General features: G+C 45.2%; 1 protein-coding gene across 1 annotated transcript in view; it reads right to left on the bottom strand.

The window, feature by feature from the left end:
• sycp2l (synaptonemal complex protein 2-like) overlaps positions 1–26,121 on the bottom strand; it is a 374,186-nt gene that overhangs the window by 23,344 nt on the left and 324,721 nt on the right. The window contains exons 23-24 of the mRNA XM_059652659.1: positions 23,225–23,346; positions 214–259 (exon numbers count right to left, since the gene is read on the bottom strand). Of these exons, the coding sequence (XP_059508642.1) occupies positions 214–259; positions 23,225–23,346 (168 nt within the window). The remainder of the gene's footprint in view (positions 1–213; positions 260–23,224; positions 23,347–26,121) is intronic.

Here is a 26,121-nt window from a genome sequence, read left to right as displayed (position 1 = left end):
CTTAATCAGAAAATACCATTTTTACTGACATTAAGGATTAAATTAAAGCCATTAAAAGAACAATGTTACTATTTTTCTGAGTGCATTAAGTTTTACTCTGACCTTCACTTTTAAAATAGAATAATCACTCACTTAGGGTGTAGTACGGTTTTCAGCAGAAAAAAAGTTTAATTTCAAAAACAAAGAAATGCTTGTATTATACTAAGTACTAACCTTTCTCTGCATTTTACCAAGACATTGTGATTCACCACTTTCGGATCTAGGGAACAGAAAAAAACAAAACAAAGTGGAACATAAAACAGTTTGCCTTCAAATAAATTCACCACTCCAGCCTTGTTCTGCCCATCATTGCTCAGACGCTACAGCAGTTCTTCCACTCCTGTCTCCAAAGACAGTGGTGCCTACAATGAAGAGACAGGCCTGAAACACTCAGGGACTGCCAAAGAGTCATCAACACCTGCATTCCATCATCTACTGATTGGTTCTCAGGACAGAAGGCAGGACAGCAGTGGAACAGGCAGCACTGAGTCTAGTCCAAGTGCTCCTTCTTCATAAGCAGGCAGGACAATACCACGAGGCAACCAGTGAGAGAAGGAACCACACATGGGCTCCTAGGCCATCTCTACTCAGGATACTATGGAGGTGGCTAGGCCTTCCACATCAAGATTATCCTCTGTCTGACCCATGAAAGTCTTTGCTGAGGAAGACTAACTTGCCTCAATCCCTTGATGCTTAGTTTCTCAATGCAGCACCAACCCTTTGCCATGCATGAGGTGCAATGTTTGTGGGTGTACGATGACAGTCAAACACACCAAGTGGAAGCAGGGATAACAATGCATGTCCATGGCACTGGCTCACTTTCACACCTTAGTCCCCAGAACCCCCTTCAGTGTTGTCTACTGTTCAACTGGTTGTGTGCGCAGTAGCATACAACTAAGTATTCTGCCCAGTTGTAACAATGACAGGTAGGTGTAATGCAAACAAATGGTCAGTGTTGCAGGCTGGTGAAGACAACATAACCTGCCACAGACTCCGTCTAACAGCAATGTCCTATAAAACTCAACCAATTCGGTCAGTAATGGTGTCGCTGAGACACTCTTGGAGATGGACACTAGAGTCACCCAATGTACACTCACCTCCTTTTAACCCTCACTGTTTTCTCCTGGTAGTGTTTAACATGGAGCAGTACTGATTCATGGGTGGGTGTGAGGAGGGTGTGTTAAGTGGTGATCTGGAGGAGGATTCCTTTCCTATATTTGGACGTTATACCATGACAATTCATTTAGTCCATTGTCAATGTACTCACTTCTCTTTGTGTACTAGTGCATTGCTCATTCTGGATGTCTGTCCTGCCAAGAGATTACAACATAACCAAGTACGATGATGATGATGGTGTTGTCTGTTACATTGGCTGTAATGTGTGATTCTGTCAGAATGAGTACATCAGGCTGCTGCTTAATTCGTCTGATGGTCAGGTTTCTCAATTTTGGCACAAACATCTAGATATTGGAAAGGAGAAATCTGCAGAATTGACAGTGCTAGGCTTGCCATTGTTTCTTTGAGTTGATTCTGGGTGCCCCTTCTAGGTTCGTTTCATTTTCTTAGGCTTAAGATGTTTGATAGAATGAAGTGGTTTGCTAACTTACATCAGAGTGCATTTAGCTGTCGACCACATTGCACTTGTTGGGTTTTAAAGGACATAACTGCTAGATTGGGTCTGTGGCAGGTGACCTCGTCCTCACGAATCTGCCAATGGCAAATACATCTATCCAGAACAGTACTGCACAGTCCTGTTGGAGGCAAAGTCACATCTTCACATTGAGGATACCATTCATTGTGCTCCACGGCAATACCACCAGGCTGAAATGGGATGGATTTCAAAGACCTAGCAACTGAAAACTGGACATTAATGATGCGCTGAGGTCTATCAGCAGCAGCAGATTTATGTTCAACCACAGTCAGTAACCTCAAGACCCAGCATATTCCCTACTTTACCGTTACCATTTCGTCAGGGGCCAACCCTGGTCCAATGAAGAGTGCAGAAGGCAATCCAAAGTGGTGGACAAATAAACAATGAAGAAGAGGTTCTACAAGTATCCCCATCCTTAACAATGGGATAGCCCAGCATTTCCTTGCAAAAGATAAAGCTGAATCATTAACAGCCATAAGGGATAATCGGAACCGCAGCTGCTGGAGAATCCAAGATAACAAGATGTAGAACTGGATGAACACAGTAGGCCAAGCAGCATCTTAGGAGCTGGAAAGCTGACATTTTGGGCCTAGACCCTCCATCAGAAATGGGGGAGGGAAAGGGTGATCTGAAATAAATAGGGAGGGGGGGAGGCGGATTGAAGATGGATAGAGGAGAAGATAGGTGGAGAGGGGACAGACAAGTCAAAGAGGTGGGAATGGAGTCAGTAAAGGTGAATGTAGGGTGGGGTGGTAGGGAGGAGATAGGTCTTCCTTTTTCAAGGACCGCAACATCCCCCCCCACCGCAGTGGTTGAGAATGCCCTCGACCATGTCTCCCGCATTTCCCACAACTCATCCCTCACATCCCGCCCTCGCAATAACAACCAAAACAGAATCCCCCCATCCTCATGTACCACCCACCAACATCTGGATCCAACGCATCATCCTCTGACACTTCCGCCATCTGCAATCTGACCCCATCACCAAAGACATTTTTCCCTCCCCACCCTGGTCTGCTTTCCGGAGGGACCACTCTCTCCATGACTCCCTTGTCCGCTCCACACTCCCCACCAGCCCCACCACACCCAGCACTTTTCCCTGCAATCGCAGGAAGTGCTACACGGTGGTAGCACTGGCAGCATGGTGGCTCAGTGGTTAGCACTGCATCTTCACAGCGCCAGGGCCCCGGGTTCGATTCCAGCCTCGGTCAACTGTCTGTATGGAGTTTGCACATTCTCCCCGTGTCTGCGTGGGTTTTCTCCAAATGCTCCGGTTTCCTCCCACAGTCCAAAGATGTGCAGGCTAGGTGGATTGGCCATAGTGTTCAGGGGTGTGCGGGTTATACAGGGATGGGTCTGGATGGGATGCTCCAAGAGGCAGTGTGGACTTGTTGGGCCGAAGGGCCTGTTTCCACACTGTAGGGTAACTAATCTAATCTAATCACTACACTTGCCCCCACACCTCCTCCCTCAACCGCATCCCTGGCTCCAAGAAGACTTTCCACATCAAGCAGATATTCACCTGCATATCTACCAATGTGGTATACTGCATCCGCTGTTCCCATTGTGGCATCCTCTACATCGGCGAAACTAGCAGAAGCTTGGGCACAGCTTTGCAGAACACCTATGCTCAGTTCACACAAAACAACTGCACCTCCCAGTTGTGAACCATTTCAACTCCCCCTCCCATTCCTCAGACGACATGTCCATCCTGGGCCTCCTGCAGTGCCACAACAATGCCACCTGAAGGTTGCAGGAACAGCAACTCATATTCTGCTTGGGAACCCTTCAGCCCAATGGTTTCGATGTGGATTTCACGAGCTTCAAAATCTCCCCTCCCCAACCACATCCCAAAACCAGCCCAGCTCGTACTCCCTTCCCTAACCTATTCTTCCTCTCACCCATCCCCTCCTCCCACCTAAAGACCCACCTCTATTTCCTACCTACTAACATCATCCTCCCCCTTGACCTGGCCATCCTCCCTGGACTAACCTATCTGCTCCCTACCTCAACGCCTACGCTCACCTTTACTGGGTCCATCCTTGCCTCTTTGACTTGTCTCCTCTCCACCTATCTTCTCCTCTATCCAGCGTTGATTTACCTCCCGCTCTCTCCCTATTTATTTCAGATTCCCCTTCCCCTCCCCCATTTCTGATGAAGGGTCTAGACCTGAAACATCAGCTTTCCTGCTCCTAAGATTTTGCTTGGTCTGCTGTGTTCATCCAGCTCTACAACTTGTTATCTCATTAACAGCTATCTTCAATTAGAAGTGCAAAGTGTCTTCCCGAGGTCCCCAGCAACATAGACGACAGTCTTTAGTCAATTCAATAATGTAGCTAGATAGCAAGAAATGAATGAAGGACCTAATAACATTTTGGCAAATGGACTGAGATTTTGCTGTAGAACTTTAAACTTTAAATAGGAGTTTAAACTAATCTGGCTGAGGGAGGGAACACAGAATGTTGATAAAATAGAGACACATCATGCCACAACAAAGGAAATAAGTCAAAGTGAATTCAGCTCTCTTGAGCGTCAAGGGAGTAAGGCAAGGCTGGATGGTCTTTACTGTAATGCTAGGAGTGTAACAGGTAAGACTGAGTTAAAGGTGTGGATTGATACTTGGAAATGTGATATTGCTGCCATCACAAAAGCACGTTTAAGGAAAGGACAGAAATGTCAACTCATCATTCCAGGGTAGAGGATCTTTAGGCAACATAGAGGAGGGTAGTGGGGTTACACTATTAATTAAAGTATCAATTACTGCAAGAAAGAGAGACGATACCTTGGCAGGGTCTTCAAACGAGGCTTTGCGGGTAGAACTTCGGAATGTTAAGGAGGCAGTGACATTACTGGGAGTGTATCATCGGCAGGAAATTGAGAAGCAAATATGTAGACAGTTCATAGAGGTGTGTAAGAACAATAATCATGTCATTATACCAAGGGATTTAAACTTTTCCAATATAAATTGGGACAGTTACTGTTGAGGGTTTAGCGGGGTAGATTTCTGGAAATATATCCAGGAAGGTTTTTAGTATCGAGATATAGAAGGCCAACAAGGGAAGCCATAGTACTGGATCTGGTTCTAGGGAACAAACTCTGACAAGTGTTTGATGTGACAGTGGGAGAACATTTTAGTGATAGTGACCACAACACAGCATGACTGAAATTTGTTATCAACAATGAGAAAGCTGGCCTGCAAAAGACAGCTTTTGATTGGAGGAACACAGATTTTACTAAAACTGAATCTGGCCATGCTGACTGGGAACAACACCATGCAATAAGTCTACATAGAAAATAGGCCAATACAGTACAGGAACAGGCCCTTCAGCCTCGATGTTGCGTGGCACATGATTCTAAATTACACCAATCCCTTCATTCTTCGAATATTCATGGCCTTATCTAGAAGGCACTTAAACACACCTATCATATGTGCCTCCACCACCATACATTCTGCAGTGCATTCTAGACTCCTACCACTTTCTATGTAAAAAACTTGCCCTTGAAATTTCACCCTCTTACCTTAAATGCAAGCCCCCTTGTATTCAGCATTTCAACTCTGGGAAAATGATTCCGACTATCAACCCCACCTATACATCTCATAATTTCAGAGACTCTTAACCCCTTAGCCTCTGCCACTCCAGAGAAAACAACCAAGTTTTTCTAGCTTCTCCTTACAGTTCATAGCCTCTAATCCAGACAGCATCCTGGTAAACATCTTTTACACCCTCTCCAAAGTCTCTAGATCCTTTCTGTAATGTGGCAACCAGAACTGAACACAATACTCTAAGTGTGGCCTAACCAAAGTCTCATAAAGCTGCAACATGACATTCCAACTATTGCACTCAATTCCCCGACCAAATAAAGGCAAGTATGTCACATGCCTTCTTTATCACCCGATCTACTTGTGTGGCCATTTCAGGGAACTATGGACTTGAACCCAAAGATTTCTCGGTACATAAAGTTATTCAGGGTCTTGCCATTAACTGTATACTTTTCCTTAACATTTAATCTCCCAAAGTGCAGCAACTCACACTCACCTGATTTAAACTCCATCTGCCATTTCTCAGTCCATATCTGCTAGTGATCTATATCCCACTGTATTATTTGACAACCTTCTATACTATCCTCAACTCCACCAATCTTTGTGTCATTTGCAAACTTACTAACCCACCCACCTATATTTTCATCCAAGTTAGATATCAATATCAGAAACAACAGAGGTCCCAGTACAAATTCCTGCAGAACACCACTAGTCATGGACCTCCAGCCAGAAAAAAACACCTTTCCAAAACTACCCTCTGCTTGCTATTGGCAAGCCAATATTTTTGATTCATGCACAGGATGACGGCATTGCTGGCTAGGTCTGCATTTATTGCCCATACCAGAGGGCAGTTAAGAGTCAACCACATTGCTGCTGGTCTGGAATTATATGTAGGTCAGACCATTTAAGTATAGCAGGTTCCTTCCCTGAAGGGTATTAGTGAACCAGATGGGTTTTTCCTGACAATCGACAATGGATTCATGATCATCATTAGGTGCTTATTTCCAGATTTTTACTGAATTCAAATTCCATCATCTGCCATCATGGGATTTGAACTCGGTCTCCAGAGCATTACCTTGGTCTCAGGATTAACAGTCTAGTGGTTATATCATTAGGCAATCCCTTCCCCAATAATTTCTGAATCCAAGCAACCAAGTCACTGCAGATCCCATGTATCTTAATCTTTAGGATGAGCCTACCATGACGGACCATGTCCAAAGCCTTAGCAAAATCCACTTAGGCAACATTTACTGCTCTACCGTCATTGACCATCTTCATCTCCTTCTCGAAAAATTAAATCCAGTCAGTAGATATGTCCTACTCCACACAAAGCTCTGCTGACTGTCCCTAATTAGGCCATGCTTTTCCAAATGCGTGTAAATCTTATCCCTAAGAATTCCCTCTGATAGTTTCGCAATCACTGATGTGAGACCCACCCCTCTTTGGTTCCTACATTATCCTTATTCCCCTTCTTAAACAGAGGAACAACATTAGCCACTCGTTGGTCCTGTGGGATCTCTCCAGTGGCTAGCAAGGATGCAAAGATCTTCATCAAGGCCCCAACAATCTCCTCTCTTGCCTCTCACAATAACCTGGCGTAAATGTCATTAGGCACTGGGGATTTATCCACCTGAATGCTCTTTCAAGAGACCCAACACCACTTCTTTCTTGATCTCAAAATGCCCCAGCATTCTAGCATGGTCCACACAAATCCCACTGCGCTCCATATTCTTCTCCAGGGTGAATACCAACTGAAAATATTCAGTTAGGACTTGCCCACATCCTCTGCCTCTAAGCACAAGCTTCCCCCTTTATTCTCGAGTGATCCTACCTTCACCGTCACTATCCTATTGTATGTATAAAATGTCTTGGAATTCTCTTTAACCCTACTTGGCAATGTCATTTCATGGCCCCTACTTGTTCTCCTAATTCCCTGTTCGGGTTCTTTCCCACTTTCTTTATATTCCTCATGGGCCCTGTCTGACTTTAGCTTCCAAAACCTTACATTTGTCTCTTTTCTCCTTTTGAGTAAATTCACAACCTCCCTCATTATCTAAGGGCCCCTTACCTTTCCATCCATGTCCTTCTTCCTCACATGAACATCCCAGTTCTGGTCTCCAATCTATAGCAGAGTTGTGGAGGAGCATTCAAAGAGCAGCTGGGGACAGTACAACTCTAATATGTACATTTAAGTGGGAAATAAAGGAGGAAGAGGTTCAGGGAACCCTGGATGTCTTGGACAATTCAGGACTGGATGAGGAAGAAAAACAGTCCAAAGACAGCAACTCAGCTGTGCCCTACAGGAATATATGAAGTAAAAGACGGAACTTAAGACAGAACAAAATTAGAAGAACAAAAAGGGTGCATCAGAAAGGATTTGCAAACAGGATTAGACAGAATTCTAAGACGGTGGTGGAGTATGATGCTTCAGGCAGAGCTTGTCCACTCTATGAGTTTCTTTTCTGTCCCTTTTCTTTCTCTTTTCGTGTTTCTTTTCTTCTTTCTTATCCTGGCCTCACTGCAGACTCAGCAAAGCATCCTCCAGACATGGCGTGGCCGCCTCCTGGCCAGGCATGGGAGTTTTTCAGCGACCCATTGAGGTTTCTTGGCCCGGACTGGGAGTCTTTCAGCAGCCTATGGCAGTGCCCCAGCAACCTGTGGCATTATCTCAGACTGATGTCCAAGGCTGCCAGTGCTGAGTGTGGGACCCAGTGCTTACCCAGCCATTGGATGCTGCAGGTAAGTCCTGTGATCAGGGGCTACGAGCAGGTCCTGCCCACGGACGCTCCAGACGCAGCAAGAGAAATTCAGAGACGGCAGCAACAGGGATGATGACATCATGGGAAGAGTAAGCGGTGAGGAAGATCCCCCACTATCTGCAGCAGCCATGAGAACAGACAGTTGGGGTCTTCTGGCCAGTGAGCTAAGAGGAGATTGGGGCCCCAGCAGGCACTCTCAAAGGCTGTTGATAATTTAACTTTATTCCTTTATTTTTCTAGTTTATATTCTGAAGGCCTTTAATGTTAACTATTACCTTATTTCTTTATTTTTCTACTTATTCTATGAAAGTCTGTAATGTTTAACTTTTTAACTTTGTTTCTTTTACCACTTTGTACCTGAGCTTTTTGGTACCCAGGTACTTTTGTACCTAAAATGGCACCATATGTGGCATTAGATACTTTTCACTGCAGTCATGTACTTTTGTACTTGAGTACACATGATAATAAGATGTAAAATCTAAATCTAAAAGATAGTTTAAAGACACATTAAAGGGAAAAGGCTAATCGGGGAAGGGTAGGACCAATTAGGGGCAAAAAATGCAATCTGTGCAAAATTACAGGATAATGGAACATCTCTGTGGTCTTCACTCTGGAAAAGGAGAACTAAGTTATGGAATTCAGGAAAAGAGATTGTGAGGATCTTGGGGAGGTCAGGAAGTTCTAAAAGACAAATCCCTTGGCACGGATGAACTGAATCCCAGCCAACTGTGGCAGGCGAGGCAGGAAACTTTTCACTCAGAGAGGAATCTGAATAATTGATGCCTATAAGGTGGTAGAGACCAAAGCCCTCATAATGCTCAAGCAGTATTTAGATGTGCACTTATAATACTGGAAAAGGGATGAGAAAGTTAGGTGCTCAGATATAGTTAGAACTGCCAATGCTGAAGTCAGAAATAACACAGTGTGGAGCTGGAGCAACACAGCAGGCCAGGCAGCGTTAGAGGAGCAGGAAAGTTGACGTTTCAGGTGGAGACCTTTCTTCAGAAATGTGGGAGGGACAAGGAACCTCAGAAATAAATAGAATGGAGGGGTGAGACTGGAGAAGGTAGGTGGGAAGGTGACAGGCTGCCCACGGACGCTCCAGACGCAGCAGGAGAAAGTAGTGGGGACTAGTCAGTGAGGTGGGAGGAGTGGACAGGTGGGAGAGAAGAACAGGTTGTGTCAGGTCAAGGAGGCAGGGATAAGAGGGAGGGTTGGTCATGGGATGAGGCTGGTGTTGGGGAGATTTCAAAACTGGTAAAATCCACATTTAGGCCATTGGGCTGTAGGCTCCCAAGGCAGAAATATGAGATGCTGCTCCTCCAGTTTGCGGGTGGCATCATTGTGACACTGGAGGAGGCCCAGGATGGATATATCGCACAGGGAGGGGGAGCTGAAATGGTTCACAACCGGAAGGTATTGTCATTTGTCGCGAACACAGCAGTGCTCCACAAAGCAGTCTCTGTGCCTCTGCTTGGCCTCATCAATGCAGAGGAGGCCATATCGGGAGCAGCAGGTACAAGTGGCCACATTGACAGATGTGCAGGTGAACCTCTGTCTGATCTGAAAGGTTTGCTTTGTGTCTTGAATGGAGATCGGGGGAGATGTAAGCACAGGTTTAGCACTTCCTGCAATTGCAGGGAAAGGTGCCAAGGCTGGTGGGGTGAGTGGGGAGTGTGGAGTGGACGATGGAGTCACGGAGAAAGAAAGGCAGATGGAGGGGGGAGGGAAATATATCTTTGGTTGTGGAGTCGGAGTGTAGGTGGCGGAAGTGGCAGAGAAATCTCTAGTGAGAGATTTCAAATTCCCCAATACTGTCTGAGACTTGCATAGTTCCAGGAGCTTGGGTGGGGGAAATTTGTTAGGTGAGTCCAGAATGACTTTTTTTTAAAAAGCAGCTAAGGGCCATACTAGAAATGGCACTGGGAATGAGCCCAACTAGGTGATTCCATTTTCCGTGAAGATGCATTTCTGGAACATCAACCATAATTCTTTAAGTTTTAAACTGCTTATGGATAACGCCAAGAGTCATCCTTGGGTCAAATCTATACAATCTGTAACCTCATGGCCCAGCATATCCCCCATTCAACCGTTACTATCAAGCCAGGGGACCAACCCTGGTTCAATGAAGAGTGCAGGAGGGCATACCAGGAGCAGCACCAAGCATACCTGAAGATGAGATTCCAACCTGGTGAAGCCACCAGACAGGACTACTTGCGTGCCATACAGCAAAAACAGCAAGTGATAGACAGAGCTAAGTGATCCCGCAACAGATCAGATCTAAGTTCTGCAGTCCTGCCACATCCAGTCATGAATGGAGGTGGACAATTAAACAACTCACTGGAGGAGGAGGTTCCACAAATACCTCCATCCTCAATGATGGAAGAGCCCAGCACATCAGTGCAAAAGATAAGGGTGAAGCATTCACAGCAATCTTCAGCCAGAAGTACCAAGTGGATGATCCATCTTGCCCTCTTTCAGTGGTCTCCAGCATTACAGATACCAGTCTTCCACCAATCCGATTCAATCATGTGACATCAAGAAATGGTTGGAGACACTGGGTACTGCAAAGTCTATGGGCCCTGACAACACTCCGGCAATAGTACTGAAGACATGTACTCCAGAACTTTCCACTCTCCGAGGCAAGCTGTTCCAGTACAGTTACGAGCTAACGAAGTGTGGAGCTAGATGAACACAGCAGGCCAAGCAGCATCAGACGTACACAAAAGCTGACATTTCAGGCCTAGATCCTTCATCAGAAAAGGGGGATGGAGAGAGGATTCTGAAATAAATAGGGAGAGACAGGGAGGCGGACTGAAGATGGATAGAGGAGAAGATAGCTGGAGAGGAGAGTATAGGTGGGGAGGAAGGGAGGGGATAGGTCAGTCCAGGGAGGACGGACAAGTCAAGGGGGCGGGATGAGGTTTGTAGGTAGGAAACGGAGGTGCGGCTTGAGGTGGGAGGAGGGGATAGGTGAGAGGAAGAACAGGTTAGGGAGGTGGGGACGAGCTGGGCTGGTTTTGGGATACATTGGGGGGAGGGGAGATTTTGAAGTTTGTGAGATCCACATTGATACCATTGGACTGCAGGGTTCCCAAGCGGAATATGAGTTGCTGTTCCTGCAACCTTTGGGTGGCATCATTGTGGCACTGCAGGAGGCCCAGGATGGACATGTCATCTTAGGAATGGGAGGGGGAGTTGAAATGGTTCGCGACTGGGAGGTGCAGTTGTTTATTGTGAACCAAGCGGAGGTGTTCTGCAAAGCGGTTCCCAAGCCTCTGCTTGGTTTCCCCAATGTAGAGGGAGCCACAACAGGTACACTGGATGCAGTGTACCACATTGGCGAATGTGCAGGTGAACATCTGCTTGATGTGGAAAGTAATCTTGGGGCCTGGGATGGGGGTGAGGGAGGCGTTGTGGGGGCAAGTGTAGTACTTCCTGCGGTTGCAGGGGAAGGTGCCGGGTTTGATGGGGTTGGAGGGGAGTGTGGAGCGAACAAGGGAGTCCCGAAGAGAGTGGTCTCTCCGGGAGGCAGGCAAGGGTGGGGATGGAAAAATGTCTTTAGTGGTGGGGTCAGATTGTAGATGGCGGAAATGTTGGAGAATGATGCATTGTATACGGAGATTGGTGGGGTGGTATGTGAGGACTACGGGGATTCTCTTTCGGCTGTTATTGCGGGGGCAGGGTGTGAGGGATGAGTTGTGGGAAATGCGGCAGACTTGGTCAAGGACATTCTCGACCACTGTGGTGGGAGGTGGGGGGAGGTGAGGGAGTTGCGGTCCTTGAAGAGCGAGGACATCTGGGATGTATGGGAGAGGAATGCCTCATCCTAGGAGCAGATGTCGCAGAGGCAAAGAAATTGGGAACGGGGATGGAATTTTTGCAGGAAGGCGGGTGGGAGGAGGTGTACTCTAGGTAGCTGTGGGGGTCGATGATCCCAATACAGTTACAATACTGGTATCTAGCCGACAATGTGGAAAATTGCCCAAGTATGTCCTGTCCACAAAAAGCAGGACAAATCTAACTGGGCCAATTACCGTCCCATCAGTCTATTCTTGAACATCAGTAAAGTGATGGACGGTGTCATCAACAGTGCGATTAAGCAGCACCTGCTCAGTTATAACCTACTCAGTGACGCCCAGTTTGGGTTCTGCCAGGGCCACTCAGCTCCTGATCTCATTACAGTTTTGCTTCAAACATGAATAAAAGAGCTGAATTCCAGAAGTGGGGTGAGAGTGTAAGCCCTTGATATCAAGGCTGCATTCGACAGAGTGTGGCATCAAGTAGCCGTATCAAAACTGGATTCAATGAGTATCAAGGGGCAAATGCTCCGGGTGGCTGGAGTCATACCTGATACATAGGAAGGTGACTGTAGTGGGGGGAGGTCCATCATCTCAGCTCCAGGACATCTATTCAGGAGTTCCTCAGGGTAGTGTCCTTGGCCCAACCATCCTCAGCTGCTTTGTCAACGATTTTCGCTCCATCATAAGGTCAGAAGCAGGGATGTTCACCAATCACTGCATGATGTTCAGCACCATTCATGACTCCTCAGATACTGAAGCAATGCACGTTCAGATGCAACAAGATCTGGCAAATATCCAGGCTTGGGAGACAAGTGGCAAGTGGTATTCGTGCCACACAAATGCAAGGCTATGAACATCATCAGCAAGAGGCAATCTAATCACTATCCCTTGACATTCAATGGTGTTACCATCACTAAATCCCCCACCATCAACATCTTGGGGTTTACCACTGACCAGAAACTCAACTGGACTCACCACGTTAACAGAGTGGCTACAAGAGCAGGCCAGAAGTTAGAAATACTGTGGCAAGTAACTCACCTCCAGACTCCAAAAGCCTGTCCACCATCCACAAGGCACAAATCAGGAATGTGATGGAATACTCCCCCTTGGTTAGATGAATGCAGCCTCAACAACAGTAAAGAAGCTTGACACCACACAGAGGGCAAAGCAGCCTGCTTGATTGACACTACATCCACAAATATTCACTCCCTCCACCACCGATGATCAGTAGCAGCAGTGTGTACTATCTACAAGACGCACTGCAGAAATTCACCAAAGATCCTCAGACAGCATCTTCCAAACTAAACGGCATCAGACATATGGGAACGCCATCACCTCTAAGTTCCCCTCCAAGTTTCTCACCATCCTGACTTGGAAATATATCACCGTTCCTTCACTGTTGCAGGGTCAAAATCCTGGAATTCCCTCCCTAATAGCATTTTGGGTCAACCTACAGCAGGAGGACTGCAGCAGGTCAAGGAGGCAGCTGACCACCACCTTCTCAAGGGCAACTGGGGATGGGCAAGAAATGCTGGCCAGCCAGCTGCACCCACATTCCACATAACATGAATTTTAAAAAAACTATTAAATTGGAAGAAGGCTATCTATCATAATACTAGGCAGGAACTGAGGAATATAGATGGGGGAGTGGGGGGGAGCAGTTTGAGGGTCAGTTCACATTGGTATGTGGGAATCTCATAAAAGCCAGTTGATTAGAGTTCTGGACCAGCATACTCCTGTGAAAATTAAGGACAAGGATGGCAGGATTTGGGAAACTTGGAAAAGAGAATTGAGAGCTTAATCAACAAGAAAAAGGAGGCAGATGCAAGATTTAGGAAACTGAGGAAAGACAAAGACCTCGAAAAATAAAAGATCACAAGAAAGAATTCAACAAGGTATCAGGGGAGCTAAGAGGGGCCATAAAATGCAAGGCTATGAACATCACCAGCAAGAGGCAATCTAATCACCATCCCTTGACATTCAATGGTGTTACCATCACTAAATCCCCCACCATCAATATCTTGGGGTTTTGGCAAACAGGTTTAAGAAAAAAACCAAAGGCATTTACACATTTTTAAAGAGCAAGAGGACAGCTAGGGAAAGATCAGTTCCATTCAAGAACAAAGCAGGGAATTTATGCGTGCAGCCAGAGAAATTGGATAAAGTCCGTGTTGCATATTTTGCACTGGCATTCATAAAGTAGAAGGACATGTGAATTGCGAGTCGCGGGAGGGGTATGGTGATACTCTAGTGCTTGTTGGTTTAAAAAAGGTGGTGGTATTTGGTGTTTTGAAAAATATTAAGTCAGACAAGTAGCCAGGGCCTCATGGAATCTATCCCAGAATGCTAAGGGAGGAAAATTCTGGGGCCTTGTATGAAATGTTTAGTCACAAAAAAAGTCCCAAAGGACTGGAGAATGGCCATAGAGATAATGGGAACTGCAGAGGCTGGAGAATCCAAGATAACAAAGTGTGGAGCTGGATGAACACAGCAGGCCAAGCAGCATCATAGGAGCACAAAAGCTTCAAAATCTCCCCTCCCCCTACTGCATCCCAAAACCAGCCCAACTCATCCCCACCTCCCTGACCTGTTTTTCCTCTCACCTCTCCCCTCCTCCCACTTCAAGCCGCACCCCCATTCCCTACCTACTAACCTCACCCCGCCCCCTTGACTGTCCATCCTCCTCAGACTGACCTATTCCCTCCCTACCTCCCCATCTACATTCACCTCTACTGGCTCCATCCCCGCCTCTTTAACTTGTCTGTCTCCTCTCCACCTATCTTCTCCTCTACCCATCTTCGATCCGCCTCCCCTCTCTCCCTATTTATTTTAGAACCCTCTCCCCCTCCCCCTTTTCTGATGAAGGGTCAAGGCCCGAAATGTCATCTTTTGTGCTCCTCTGATGCTGCTTGAACTGCTGTGTTCATCCAGCTCCACACTTTGTTATCATGGAGAATGGCTGTTATTGTTTCTTTGTTTAAGAAGGACAATTGAGATAATCTGAGAAATTACAGGCTGGTGTTAGAGAAAGTATTGGAGAAGTTTCTTAGGGATAGAACTTACTTACATTTGGAAAAATATGGAGTTATTAGTGATAGACAGTTAACTTTGTGCAGGGAAAGTAGTGTTTCACAAACAATACTGAGATTGTGACAAAGATGATTGATGAGGGCACGTCTATGGATATCCATGTACATCCACAGACACATATGGATATATATCTATCCATATATTGACAATGGATATTGTCTATATGGTCTTTAGCAAGGACTTTGATAAGGTCCCTCATGGCAGGCTGCTAGAGAACGTGGGATGGGATCTGCAGTGAGTTGTTAAGATGGATACTGAACTGGCTTAGTCATGGAATACAGAGATTAACAGTGTGAAGCTCTTTGTTCTGCAGGGATCAGTGACCCCTGTTGTTTATAATATATACATATAAATGATTTGGAGGAGAATGTAGGTGGCCTGATTAATAAGTTTGCACAAGGATTGGCAACTGTGAGGAGGATCACCAGAGGATACAGCAAGATATAGATAAGCTAGAGACTTGAAAGGAGAAATAGGAGATGCAATTTATTTAAGACAAATACAAAGTTTAGGAGATCTAATGCAGGAGGGAAGTATACAGTGGCACTACCCTTAACAGCATCAAACATCAGAGGGTTCTAGGCATACAGGTCCACAGTTCCCTGAAAGTAGTAACACAAGTGGATAAGGTTGGCAAGAAAACATATGGATTCACAGATTCATACGGCACAGAAAAGGGCATTCAGTCCATCAAGTCTGCACTGACACTGACTACTAAAAGTGCACTAATTCCAATTTCCTGCACTTGATCCATATCCTTGAATGTTATGATGTTTGAAGTGTTCATCCAAATCTTTTTTGAGAAGATTGTTAAGTTCCCAGCCTCCACCATTTTCCCAGGCAGAGCATTTCAGATTCTAACCACTGGCTGAGTGAAAAAGTTTCTTCCCAGATCCCCTCTGAAATTCCTTTCCCTTACTCGAAAACTATGCCGCCTCGTGACTGACCTCTCAAATAAGGGGAGCAGCTGGTCTCTATTCATTTTGTACACACCCCTCATAATCTTGTATGCCTCTATCATGTACCCTCTCCATCTTCTCTGGTCTAAAGAAAGCAATACAAGCCTATCTAGTCTCTCCTTTTAGTTCAATTTCTCCATCCCAAGCAACATCCTAATGAATCTCCTCCGTATCTCATCTAGTGTTATCACATCCTTCCTGTCATGAAGCAATTAGAACTGCACAAAGTATTCCAGTTGTGGTCTGACCAATTTCTGTACAACTCCAGCATCACCACCTTGCTCTTATATGACAACTGATGAAAGCAGGTGCTCCATATACCTAACTATCATCTTCATGTGCTCTGCTAGCTTCAGAGATATGAGAGTAATTAACCAAGATTCCTCTCTTCCTCTAAATTGCCTAGTGTCCTGCCATTCATTAAATACTCCCTCATCTTACTTGTTCTTGTGAAGTGTATCGCCTCACACTTATCAGGTTTAAATATCATATGCCATTGCTCTGCCCATGTGATCAACCCATTGATATCTTCCTGTAACCTCTAACCATCTTACTCACTATTAACCATTCTACCAATCTTAGTAGGAGCAAATTACTGCAGATGTTGGAATCTGCATGGAAAATAAAATGCTGGAAATCACAGATGGGTCAGGCAGCATTCATAGAGAGACAGCGAGCTAATGTTACAATTCTATGAGTCTCCATCACAGTCAATCTTGGTATCGTCTGAAACTTTGCTTAATATTCCCCCCACATTTTCGTCTGTATCATTTTTGTAAATAACAAACAATAAAGGTCCCAGTACTGATCCTTGTGGTACACAACTGGACACCAGCCTTCAGTCACTCAAACAGCCTTCCACCACTACCCATAAGCCAGTTTCTGATCCATCTCACCAAGTTTCCCTTAATTCCATGTGGTTTAACCTTTTCAAACAGCCTCCCATAAGAACATAGAACATTACAGCACAGTACAAGCCCTTCGGCCCTCGATGTTGTGCCGACCTGTCATACCAATCTGAAGCCCATCTAACCTACACTATTCCATGTACGTCCATATGCTTCTCCAATGATGACTTAAATGTAGTTAAAGGGGCCTTGTCAAAAGGTTTGCTAAAATCCATATAAATTACATCAACTGAACTTACCTCTAGCACACACTTGACCACACTTTTAAAAATTTCTAACAAATTTGTTAGGCACAACCTTCCTCTGACAAAACCATGCTATCTCCAATTATTCCATGCCTTTCTAACTGGGCATCAATTTGAAGTTTCAGAGTTTTCTCCAATTGCTTCTCATTCACTGACAGTAGACTCACCACTCTGTAATGTCCTGGTTCATCTCTGCCCCTTTTCTTTGAAGTAGGACCACATTTGCGGTCCTCCTGTCCTCTGGCACTTACCTGGTGGCCAGAGGGGAATTAAAAATTTGTGTCAGAGTCGCTGAAATTTCCTGCCTTGCCTTCCACAGCAGCCTGGGGTGCAAGTTATCTGGGATAGGGGACTTGTCTGTTTATAAGCCTGACAAAGCTTCCGAAATTTCCCCATTTCCTATGTCAACCTGCACAAGTTCCTCACAGTCCCTTTTCCTGAATTCCTTACTTATGTTCTCCTTTTCCAGAGTGAAGACCAAAGTATTCATTCAACAACCTTCCAATATCCTGCAACTTCACATACAGATATCCTTGATCCCTAAAGGACCCTCCTCTTTCCTTAGTCACCTTCTTCCCTTTAATGTACTACTAAAATACATACCGCATGCTTGCCTTCATTGGTAAGGGCATACAGTTTAAAAACTAGCCAGTCATGCTTCTGCTGTATATAACTTTAGTTAAAGCACATTTGGAATATTCTGTACACTTCTCGTCACCATCCTATCAGAAGTGTTTGGGGGTTTTGAAGAGGTTACAGAAATGGTTTACCAGGATTTTGCTTGGTTTGGAGGGGATTATTTATGAGGAGAGTTTGAACAAACTCCTCAATGTTCAAGGTCCCAAATAATTTTCAAATGATACATTGATTTACATGTATTTCTTTCAATCTATTCTACCAAATTCATTGCAGGCTCCTTTACATTGGCAAAACAAAATACAGACTTGGTGACCACTTTGTGGAACACCTCTTCTCTGTCAAAAGAATGAACTCAATCTACTTGCTCACCATTTCAATGAAATATTTTAGGGCCATGCTAACATTTCCCTCCTGCACCAAGTACAGAGTTCCAATGAAGATCACTGCAACTGCAAGAACATCGTCTTAGGCACCTCATAGCCTTTAGGACTCAGCATTGAATTGAAACAACAGTTTCACATACCCTCCCCCAACCATCCATTGTTATGCCTTGTTGGCCTTGTTCTCAACTTCATGTACCGATTTTGTCCTTTTCACCCTGATCATTTTCTCTGTCACTTCTTTGCCACCATTAGAATTCCCCTTGTCCTTTGCTTTGGGTACCCTCATCAACTGTTCCAGACAGTCCTTCTTTGTCAGCAGTGTAAAATCACCAGTGTCCAACTATTTAAGTTTTGAAGAGGAATCATATTGAATTTGGAACCTTAACTCTCTTCCACAGTACGGAGATACCACCTGGAAACCGATATCCATTTCAAGCCCACCGACTCCCACAGCTACCTAGAATACACCTCCTCCCACCCACTTCTCTGCAAAAATGCCATTCCCTATTCCCAATTCCTTCGCTTCCACTGCATCTGCTCCCAGGATGAGGCATTCCACTCCCGAACATCTCAGATGTCCTTGTTTTTCAAGGGCCGCAACACCACCCACCCCAGTGGTCAAGAATGACCTCCACCATGTCTCCTGCAATTCCCGCAACTCATCCCTCACACCCTCTCCCTGCAATAACAATCAAAACAGAATCCCGCTCATTGTCACGCACAACCCCACCAATCTCTGGATCCAACTCATCATCCTCCGACACTTCCGCCATCTGCAATCCGACCCCACCACCAAAGACATTTTTCCCTCCCCACCCTAGTCTGCTTCTTGGAGGGTTAACTCTCTCCGTGACTTCCTTGTCTGCTCCACATACCCCTCCAGCCCACCACACCCAGCACTTTTTCCTGCAACCGCAGGAACTGCTACACCTGCCCCTCACCTCCCGCCTCGCCCCCATCCCAGGCCCCAAGACTTTCCACATCAAGCAGATGTTCACCTGCACATCTGCTAATCTGGTATACTGCATCCACTGTTCCCGTCGTAGCCTCCTGTACATCGGGAAAACCAAGCAGAGGCATGGTGATCACTTTGTGGAACACCTACACAATTGTACCTCCCAGTTGCAAACCATTTCAATTCCCCCTCCCATTCCTCAGATGACATGTCCATCCTTGCCTCCTGCAGTGCCACAACGATGGAACCTAAAGGTTGCAGGAACGGCAACTCATATTCCATTTGGGAACCCTGCTGCCCAATGGTATCAATGTGGACTTCACAAGCTTCAAAATCTCCCCTCCCCCTACCACAACCCAAAACCAGCCCAGCTTGTCCCCACCTCCCTAACCTGTCCTTCGTCCCACCTATCCCCTCCTCCCACCTCAAGCCGCACCCCCATCTCCTACCTACTCGACTCATCCCACTGCCTTGACCTGTCCATCCTCCCTGGACTGACCTATCCCCTCCCTAATTCCTCACCTACACTCACCTTTACTGGTGCCATCCCCGCCTCTTTGACTTGCCTGTCTCCTCTCCAGCTACCTTCTCCTCTATCCATCTTCTATCCGCCTCCCCCCACTCCCTATTTATTTCAGAACCCCCTTCCCCTCCCCCATTTCTGAAGAAGGGTCTAGGCCCAAAACGTCAGCTTTCCTGCTCCTCTGATGCTGCTTGGCATACTGTGTTCATCCAGCCCTACACCTTGTTATCTCAGATACTCCAGCATCTGCAGCTCCTACTATCTCTCTACTACCAGACCTGCTGAGTTTCCCCATATTTTTACTGGGATGATCTCTACTATGGAGGAATTGTCCTATGAGCAAGGGTTGAACAGGTTGAGACTCTACTCACTGGATTTTAGAAAATGACAAGCATCCTCACTGAAATACATAGGATTCTAAAGGAACTTGAAATGATAAATGCTGAGAGATGTTTTCCCTCATTGGAGAATCTCAAACCATAGGGCACAGTCTGAGAATAAAGGGGGACAATTTTAAGACTGATGTGAGGAGTAATTTCTCCTCTCCAGAGGGTTGTCTTTGGAACCCTTGCTACAGAGAGCTGTGGGGGCAGAGGCCTCATGTATATTTAAGGCCTAGATAAATAGACTCTTGAACAGTGGAGGATTCATGGGTTACCAGGAAATCGCAGGGAAGCAGACATAAGGAATGATTGATCAGACTTGATCCTATTGAATGGCAAATGAACTATTACTGTTCCTAGATAATAAAATGTGAGGCTGGATGAACACAGCAGGCCAAGCAGCATCTCAGGAGCACAAAAGCTGACGTTTCGGGCCTAGACCCTTCATCAGAGAGGGGGATGGGGTGAGGGTTCTGAAATAAATAGGGAGAGAGGGGGAGGCGGACTGAAGATGGACAGAAAAGAAGATAGGTGGAGAGAGTATAGGTGGGGAGGTAGGGAGGGGATAGGTCAGTCCAGGGAAGACGGACAGGTCACGGAGGTGGGATGAGGTTAGTAGGTAGGAGATGGGGGTGCGGCTTGGGGTGGGAGGAAGGGAAGGGTGAGAGGAAAAACAGGTTAGGGAGGCAGAGACAGGTTGGGCTGGTTTTGGGATGCAGTGGGTGGAGGGGAAGAGCTGGGCTGGTTGTGTGGTGCAGTGGGGGGAGGGGACGAACTCTCCCGTATTTCCCGCAACACATCCCTCACACCCCGCCCCCGCCACAACCGCCCAAAGAGGATCCCCCTCGTTCTCTCACACCAACCCACCAACCTCCGGATACAACGCATCATCCTCCGACACTTCCGCCATCTACAATCCGACCCCACCACCCAAGACATTTTTCCATCCCCAACCTTGCCTGCCTCCCGGAGAGACCACTCTCTCCACGACTCCCTTGTCCGCTCCACACTCCCCTCCAACCCCATCAAACCCGGCACCTTCCCCTGCAACCACAGGAAGTACTACATTTGCCCCCACACCTCCTCCCTCACCCCCATCCCAGGTCCTAAGATGACATTCCACATTAAGCAGAGGTTCACCTGCACATCTGCCAATGTGGTATACTGCATCCTCTGTACCCGGTGTGGCTTCCTCTGCATTGGGGAAACAAAGCGGAGGCTGAGGGGACCGCTTTGCAGAACACCTCCGCTCGGTTCGCAACAAACAACTGCACCTCCCAGTCGCAAACCATTTCCACTCCCCCTCCCATTCTTTAGATGACCTGTCCATCATGGGCCTCCTGCAGTGCCACAATGATGCCACCCGAAGGTTGCGGGAACAGCAACTCATATTCCGCTTGGGAACCCTGCAGCCTAATGGTATCAATGTGGCCTTCACCAGCTTCAAAATCTCCCCTTCCCCCACCGCATCCCTAAACCAGCCCAGTTCGTCCCCTCCCCCCACTGCACCACACAACCAGCCCAGCTCTTCCCCTCCACCCACTGCATCCCAAAACCAGTCCAACCTGTCTCTGCCTCCCTAACCTGTTCTTCCTCTCAACCGTCCCTTCCTCCCACCCCAAGCCGCACCTCCATCTCCTACCTACAAACCTCATCCCGCCCCCTTGACTTGTCCGTCCTCCCTGAACTGACCTATCCCCTCCCTCCCTCCCCACCTATACTCTCTCCACCTATCTTCTTTTCTCTCCATCTTCGGTCCGCCTCCCCCTCTCTCCCTATTTATTCCAGAACCTTCACCCCATCCCCCTCTCTGATGAAGGGTCTAGGCCCGAAACGTCAGCTTTTGTGCTCCTGAGATGCTGCTTGGCCTGCTGTGTTCATCCAGCCTCACATTTTATTATCTTGGATTCTCCAGCATTTGCAGTTCCCATTATCTCTATTACTGTTCCTTTTTCAGCTCCAACTTCTCATATTCTTGTTAAGTATATATATCTCAGAAAGTGTTTTCTTTCTTCCTTACAAATAAAATTTCCTTCCCTTTTTATCTTTCTAATTTATCACTTATATTTAATAATCATTTGATCAAATAATTATTTAGTATAGTCACTCATTCCATTTATACCTTGCCATTGCACAAAATTTAAGTGGAATCCCCATCCAACATCAGCAACATTCACTTCCTCTACCACAAACGCACAGTATAGCATATTCAACATGCAATGCAGCAACTCACTGTGTCTCCCTCAATTGCACTTGTAAAACCCAATGACCTCTCCTACTTTGAAGAATAAGGGTAGCAAATGTGTAGCAAATGCCACTGCCTCCAAGTTCCCCTTCAAGCAACACACCATCCTGCTTTGGAAATATCTTGCAATGTTTTCGTGTTGAGGGACCAGAATCATGGAGCTCTATCCCAAACGACTGTGGGTGTACCTATCCAACGCTGATTGCTATGGTTCAAAAAGACATCTCACCATCACCTTCTGAAATGAATAATAAATGTCGTCCATGTCAATGACACCCACATCCTGTGGATAATTTAAAAAACATCAATAAAGCATAACTACAAAAGTGTGACTATGATCGGAGGAAAGTAATTGAAAAAGAAACCCAGTAAGCCATCAAAAGGACATGTTCTGATATTAGGCCTTTCAAGACCTAGGTAGTATTCTAATAAATAAAAAAGTGGTTTTTCCTCATAACTGATATAAAGTTAAATCCAAAGTATCAGTAATCAATGACTGTTTTATATATTTTGTATTTTATATAAAATGATCTTTATAAACAATGGAAGTTCTAAGGAAGGGTCACTGAACCCGAAACGTTAACTCTGTTTTCTCCTTCACAAATGCTGCCAGACCGGCTGAGCTTCTCCAGCAACTTCATCTTTGTTCGTTGTTTGTAAAACATTGTATTAGCAATGACAATGTATCAAATAAAGTCTGATAATTTCAGACTTTGATGGTGTAACATAACTGTCAAAACAAAAGGTGTCAAGATTAAAAAAACCGGCTACCATTCCAGCACACGCCCTGGATCAAAAGAAGCAAAAGGTGTCCACACGGTTGATACTAAATATTATCACTGCAGTTGAAATGTTAGAAGGAACTAAGTCACTGTATGGTAGTTCTAAATTTTTAGAACCATTCTTAACTTTTGTAATTTGAAGAAAGTGCTGACAACATCTGGACAAAACAAGAAACATCAATGAAGTTTAATTACATTTAAGCATTTATCTTTGAACATGATAACCTCTTAAAATTGTTTGTTAAAACGTAGGAAATGTTACACATTTTCATATATACAGACCAGCTATTTTTAGATTCAGATTTCTCACAGTCCTTACCTATTGAAAAGTTCTATATCTGTATTCAAAGGTTTGTCTTTTTTCTCATTTGCATATTTTGCAGCAATTGCACCAATCATTGTTTCAGTAATCGTACCCTCCTTCCTCAAGCCATATTTCTGCTGCAAAACACACATGTCATGGTAAGCATGAAGCCACAATTAAAAGAAGATAGTAAGAAAATATGAATATTACAATATCCTAAAATGACAGCACACACAATTAAGTATCATTTAAAAAGAGTGGATCACAAAAATATGGAAAGAAAAAACCAATATCATAATAAGTGTGGAACTAAGTGGCAGGTTTCTTCATTTATTAATGTCTATTAAATCTAGGAGGGCCAGTGGAGAAATGATAATGTCACAGGGACTAGTAATCCAGTAAGTAGTAAGAATGAGTAGTAAACCAGAGGAACAATATGTTCTTGGGATCACAGATTTAAATTGCACCACAACAGATGCTCATAAATTTAACGCAATGAATAAATTTGGAACTAAAATAAAAAGTTAAACAGTGACAACAAAGCCATTGCTGATTGCTGTAAAAACCCAAGTTATTCATTATTGGCCTTCAGAGAAGGAAATCTACCATTCTTACGTGGTTTTACATGTATGTGACTCAAAACCTACAGCACTATGATTGACTTTTAAATGCTCTCAGACATAACCGCAGAATTCAGTTGTATCTAAAAAACAATGGAACAAAACCAATTGGACCACCTGGCACTGAATGAAACATAAGAAGCAACAATGGTAAACACAGGCTAGATGATCCTGTAAATCTGTTCTTACTTATATCAGAGGATTTGAAACAAATTGAGAGCGCTATCCCACAGTCAAGAGACAGCCTGACATAGTCATATTCATGGAATCAGGCCTTACAGACAATATCCCAGATGCCACCACCATCGTCCAGGTAATGGGATAGGACATGCCGACTTTAGACCATGGCACAATGATATGAAGTTGAGACGGAGTTGCTTTGGGAGTGCTCAATGTTGAATCCAGATGCCATTATAACTCAAGACAGCAGGGGAAACATGGACAAGGAAGCCTTGTGTTCATTAGAACCAACTGACAGCTTGTTTAATAAATTGGTTCTCTTCCCCATTTAACACTCCTTGGATGAAACATGGACGTGGAAAGGTCATGTACTATAGATTAGATTAGATTCCCTACAGTGTGGAAACAGGCCCTTTGGCCCAACAAGTCCACACGGCCACTTGAAGCATCCCACCCAGACCCATCCCCCATAACCCACACACCCCTGAACACTATGGGCAATTTAGCATGGCCCATCCGCCTAGCCTGCACATCTTTGGACTGTGGGAGGAAACCGAAGCACCCGGAGGAAACCCACTCAGACACGGGGAGAATGTGCAAACTCCACACAGGCAGTCACCCGAGGCTGGAAGCGAACCTGGGTCCCTGGCGCTGTGAGGCTGCAGTGCTAACCACTGAGCCACCATGCTGCCTATAGACGGGGAATTTCAATGTCCATCACTTGGACTGACTTGTTGAGAAGCTAACAGGCACAGCTGCTGGGCTGGCAGTCCCATCTTCACATGTGGATTCCCTCTTTCATGATGTGTTATACTATGCTAAAAGGGATAGATTTCAAACTGATTTAGCAACTCAAAACTGATCATGAGGCACTTTGGGCCATCTGCAGCAGGCGGTGAGGAAACCAAGAGGGAAAAAAACAAACATCTACACCAATCTACCTGTTGCAGATGTATCCATCCTTGCCAGTGTGAGAATGGTAACCAGCAGACAGTCCTTATGGCAACGAGATCCTGTTTTCACACTGAGGATATACTGTGCAATGTGACATTATCAATGTGTCAAATGGGACTGACTTCGAACAGATCTAGCGACTCAAAGCAGGGTATCCATGAGGCACTATGGGCCATCAGCAGGAGATATCTGCAACCTTGTGTCCCAACGTAATCCCCACTCTTTTAATTAAGATTAATAAGGCAGTGGACCAACTTCCAGTCAATGATGAGTGCAGAAGGCCATGCAAGGAGCAGCACAAGGCATAATTAAAAAAGACAAGTCAATCCGGTGAAGCTACTGCACAGGATTAACTACATGCAAAACAGCAGAAGCAACATGAACCAAACAGAGTTAGTTGACCCCACTGCAGTACCACCATAAGCAATCATAAATTAAACAGTTAGCAAAAGGAGACTCTGCAAACATCATTATCTTGCATGACGATGGAGCCCTGTGCATCAGTTTTCAAGTATGTGATATGTTAGGTTCCCAGCTGATATTGTTGTAACAAGGCAGATACCATTCTGATATACGGCAAGATTTTGTTTTTTTAAATTTAACAAAGTGGTCTTTCACTGAAACGCAAGCACACAATGTTGCAGATCTGGTTTTAACATTAAAAAAGATTATTACAACAAGAATGTAAAAAATAAACCAAGCTAATTACATAATACAACTTTCAAGATTTTGAAATAAAGCAAAAATGCAATATCCTGGCTACCCTAACAACATCCATTTACTGTGGACAAACATGTGACAGAAAGCCTTCTCATGCACATCTAAAGGGTAGACTAAAACAGAAATTGCAGTTCTGGAAGCATCTGTGGAGAGAGAGCAGAGTTAACATTTTGAGTCCAGTAACCCTTCTTCAGAATTGATAGTAGCTAAAAAAAGCTGGTATTTATGCTGGTAACAGGAGTGGTAGTGATGGTGATTGGAGGATGGAGTAAGTGGACAGGCAGAGAAACAGAAATATAGTTAAATAGGCAAAAACATGACTGTTAATAAGCCAAGGGAAACAGAAAAGCTTATAAAAGGAGCAATCTGCAGGTGAAAATGGGTTGACTGTTCTGAAAGCAGCACATGTCATGACAGGGCCTGAGATGATGGGGTGGG

Source organism: Stegostoma tigrinum, chromosome 19, assembly GCF_030684315.1.
Source record: "Stegostoma tigrinum isolate sSteTig4 chromosome 19, sSteTig4.hap1, whole genome shotgun sequence".
Lineage (NCBI taxonomy): Eukaryota > Metazoa > Chordata > Chondrichthyes > Orectolobiformes > Stegostomatidae > Stegostoma > Stegostoma tigrinum.
Note: the sequence above shows the minus strand (reverse complement) of the source record. Positions and strands in the feature narration are given on the sequence as shown.